The following is a 4,152-nucleotide window of genomic DNA, read 5'->3' as shown; positions in this document are numbered from 1 at the left end:
GCGTGACCACTAGAGCATCATTGTGTGGTTGTATAGTTCCAAACTTATTTTTCTTTGAGAAACTCAATGCCAGTTGTAGTGCAACCTTATCCCTCTTCGACTCATGATTAGAGTTCTTAGGTAATGGTCGAACCACAGTCATTTCCCGGGAGGGACAAGAACCCATCCTCCTAGGAGCCATGAAAATGACATTAATGGTGCCCAATGGAGGCCTTGAAAATATGTTTTCTTGAGTACTAGGACCCGTATGATCAGTTTACCCATTGGGCCTATATAAGAACTGTTTTAACCTTCCATCTCTAACCAATTGCTCTAAATGATACCATAAGTTTCTGTAATTCTCGGTGGTATGTCCTTGCTCCTAATGATATTAACAATGAAGATTCTGGTAACGTCTGGTGGGGTCTCCACTCATTTAGTTAGGCCATTTGAAGTATGGTTCATTCTTAATCTTCTCCAAAATCTGATGAATTGGTTCTCGGAACACCGTGTTGACGGCTTGTGGCACAATTCCAGCCCTAGTCTGCTTGGTGAAATCTCGCAGAGAACAATTATAGTTATATTTGTCCGACCTAAAGTCCCTCCTATCTTGAGAGACCACCTTCACCTTTCCTTTACCTAACTGCTGGTTCTCCTCAACTCGCTTATACTTATCAGTCCAGTCCATGAGTTGGTGCACACTACTAACTGGTTTCCCAGTTAAGGACTTCCTCAAACCATGCTCGGCTCATAAGCTGACCTTGAAATTTCTAATGTACACATCATCAAAATCCTTATCAATCTCATTGAGCATCTCCCAATATCTATCTGTGTACGTCTTTAAGGTTTCACCCTCTCGCATGGCCATAGACAACAAAGAATCCAAAGGCCAAAGGACTCTACTGCATGTAATGAAGCGAGATCCAAACGCCCAGGTGAGTTCCTTAAAGGAATCAATAGATCCTGATCCCAGGCCATCAAACCACCCCATCGTGACAGGCCCTAAGTAGGATAGGAAAACCTTGCACATCAATGCCTCATTCTTGGAGTGCACAACCATCCTCTAGTTGAAATGGCTTACGTGTTCCACAGGGTCAGTTCGACCATTATATATGGTGAATGTTGGCTGAGTGAAACGCCGATGAAGTTTTCCCCTTCAATCTTACGTGTGAAGGGTGACTTAGAAATTTGATTTAGTGCCATACTCATAACATCAGTTCCCAGGCCCCTGCTGTACGAATTCCTATTCCTGCAGTTATGGGGGCTACTCTCTTCATACGAGTAAGACTCACTAGGGGGAGTTCTTGACCTTGGCCTATAGTTGTGCTCCTCATTCTCATTCTCATTCTCAGCAGAAGAAAAGTCAAAGATGGACTGAGTCCGCCTCCGTCGTTCGTGACGTAACTTTCTCTGCAAACAGTTAATCTCCAACTACATGGCCCTGGCATTCTCCTCATGGGAGACTTTTCTTCCACCTCATGACTGAATCCTGCTAGTATGGGTGGTATGTACACTTCCCTTCCAGTCTCTACCTTGTTCAAGATTGAGGAAGTCATCCTGACGTTGGGACGCCCTAGACTTTACTTGGTGTGGACCTAAATTTGTCATAACCAAACCTCAAACTCACTAAAAACCAAAGATTCCCACAGACGGCGCAAATTGTAAGGACGCAATTCGTACCTAAGTCCAAAAAAAAGGAAGGGTATAGGCTCAAAAAGCCCGATACAATAAATTTACAGAGAGTAGGTCTAAAATTTTATTTCTAATGAGCTAAAACGGTCACAACAATGGCCCAAAATTACAAAATGGTAATGATGGGTTAGATCGTATAAAGAAAATTGTCCTTGGACCAAAGCTGAGGGGTGTATTCTTATATTTCTTATCTCTTAAAGATTGAGTACAGATAATTAGTCTACAGTTTTTTCTCTTTCTCTTTCTCTTTTTCTTTTCCTCTTTTCCTTTCCCCTTTCTCTTTTTCTTTTCCTCTTTTCCTCTTTTCCTTTCCCCTTTCTCTTTTTCTTTTCCTCTTTTCCTTTCCCCTTTCTCTTTTTCTTTTCCTCTTTTCCTCCCCTTTTTCTCCGGGACATCCCTCCTTCTTATACCTCCTCCCCTTCATTCTTGCTCTCCACGTGTACATCTAGGAAACTAACATGCATACTTGTCCCACCAGCACCTTTCTGAAATCTTTAAGTAATAGTTGTTAGGCTGAAAATCACTGTTCAGATATCACTTCCTCATTAATGCGGCCAGAGACTTTGGTACAAAGCATTCAATGCGGTGGTGGTAGTAGCTTTCTCTAAGATATTTCTCATCCGCTCATCCTCTCTGTGCCTTTATAAAACATATATTCATCCACAAGACCTTCTAAAACACCATCCTAGTCAACATGGCGTACTATCTGACCTTCACTTCACTTAGCCGAGGAGATACTCCTCCTCGGACTACTTCCACTAACCTTTTTTGCAACAGTTTGCTCGTGGGCCTTTAAGTTTGATATCATTATTACCATTAACCCGTCCTCGGACAAGTAAGCGTCCTCGGACCAAGCCCATGGCCCAAAAAGGTATCTTAGGTCTTTTATCCCCACGGATAGGAACTATTAACTTTCTGCTTAAGAATAACCACCTCATTCTACTTATCATCTGCTCCACTTTTGCAGATTCTCAGCTACTCTTTTTAGGTAGTTGAGCAATTTTTTTTGTCCGTTAAGGGTTCGTTTAGGATCCGCTTATTTTGTTGAAGTTGAAAACTTTTTGCTAAAAGTACTGTAGATAAATGTAAAAGTTAGCTAAAAAGATTCTGCTTAAGTTAGGTGTTTGTACCCACTCAAAAGTTTTAAAAATGATAGGAACTATTAACTTTCTACAGCACCTCATTCTACTTATCATTTGCTCCACTTTTGCAAGATTCTTAGCTACTCTTCTTGGGTAGTTGAGCAATTTACTTCGTCCATTAAATTGAAATTTGCAATTATTGGAATTGTACATGCCCAATATCCCACACCAGACTGGGCCTGATACCTAGGCTCACAATTTACTTATTTAGTGGGTTTTAAGCACCCTACAATGGGTGACTCCTGAACGGGTTCAATGAAAGGCTCTACACAAGTACCAACTTCCCTTTCTCTCCCCTTCTCTCCCAAAGCTCTCTCTCTCTCTCTCTCTCTCTCTCTCTCTCTCTCGTGTGCTCAGTTATTCACCCAATCTTACCCCCTAATTCTCCAACCCTTTAATTCTCCTTTACTCCATGTATTTATAGCTTAAGGATAGTGGATTAGGTCATGATTGCCTTCTGATATCACTTATGCAGGTGGGGCCCAATTTGATTATTACTTACAAAAGCAGGCCTTGTTGGTAATAGGAACTGAGACGTTGGGATTGGTATCCGCCGCCAAAGGTTTCTCGGCATCGGAGTCCCCTAAGGCACTCCTAATCTGCCAAGATACAACCGAACATCATTGGTGCACCTATTGATTAAGGAGACCGCATTGCCGTTCACTGAACTCTCAAATGGGGAGTTAATGCTATTGGCCCGCTTAATGGTTGTCCATGAAATGGAGGGCCTATAGCCAAGAACTGTTCATGGGCCCATTCAAGTTTGGGCTCGAGGAAATGGGCCCCTTGCCGTATGTCATACAGGAACTATTCGCGGTCTCTTTTCAAATTTATCTCTAGGGCAACCGCAGGCACATTGGCTAACGTTTTCAGTTTATAAAAACATATTTACACACTTTGTGAAAGAGTTTTTCCCCCTTATATATGGATCAAATTTATATAATATGAACGCAAAATAATGTATCATGCTCCCAAAACAGTATTATTTTATTTTGATTAAAGGTTAGAAAAAATGGTATCCTCTTCCACTTACAACAAATGTGAAAGTTTAGCACCAAACATATTTATCTTTATTAACACATTATCATTAATTCTCAAGGGCAAATGAAAAGTAGTGTGGGGATTATCAGTTCATTTCAAGCTTGTGTATAAGAATTTGAGTAATAGGGTATACATAATCTAACCAATACAAATAAACTTGAAACCAATGCCAGGGTAGCCTGACTCATCCTGAGTCCTGAAATTAATTTGCATTCCCTCCCCGTACTCTTTTCAATTTCAGAAAAATTAAAAGTGGGTTTTTTTGCCTTAGTGAATGTTTTATAATTTCTTAGGGTCC

The 4,152-nt window shown here is 40.9% G+C and overlaps 1 protein-coding gene across 1 annotated transcript; it reads right to left on the bottom strand.

The window, feature by feature from the left end:
* Positions 1 to 415: 415 nt before the first annotated feature.
* Positions 416 to 970, bottom strand: LOC142643020 (uncharacterized). The gene is made up of 2 exons (XM_075817574.1): positions 740 to 970; positions 416 to 649 (listed from the first exon to the last, which is right to left on the bottom strand). The coding sequence occupies exons 1-2, from the start codon at positions 968 to 970 to the stop codon at positions 416 to 418; spliced, it is 465 nt and encodes a 154-aa protein (XP_075673689.1).
* Positions 971 to 4,152: the final 3,182 nt, after the last annotated feature.

The sequence above is a fragment of the Castanea sativa genome, chromosome 1, assembly GCF_040712315.1.
Source record: "Castanea sativa cultivar Marrone di Chiusa Pesio chromosome 1, ASM4071231v1".
Classification (NCBI taxonomy): domain Eukaryota; kingdom Viridiplantae; phylum Streptophyta; class Magnoliopsida; order Fagales; family Fagaceae; genus Castanea; species Castanea sativa.
This window is presented reverse-complemented; position numbering and strand designations above follow the sequence as displayed.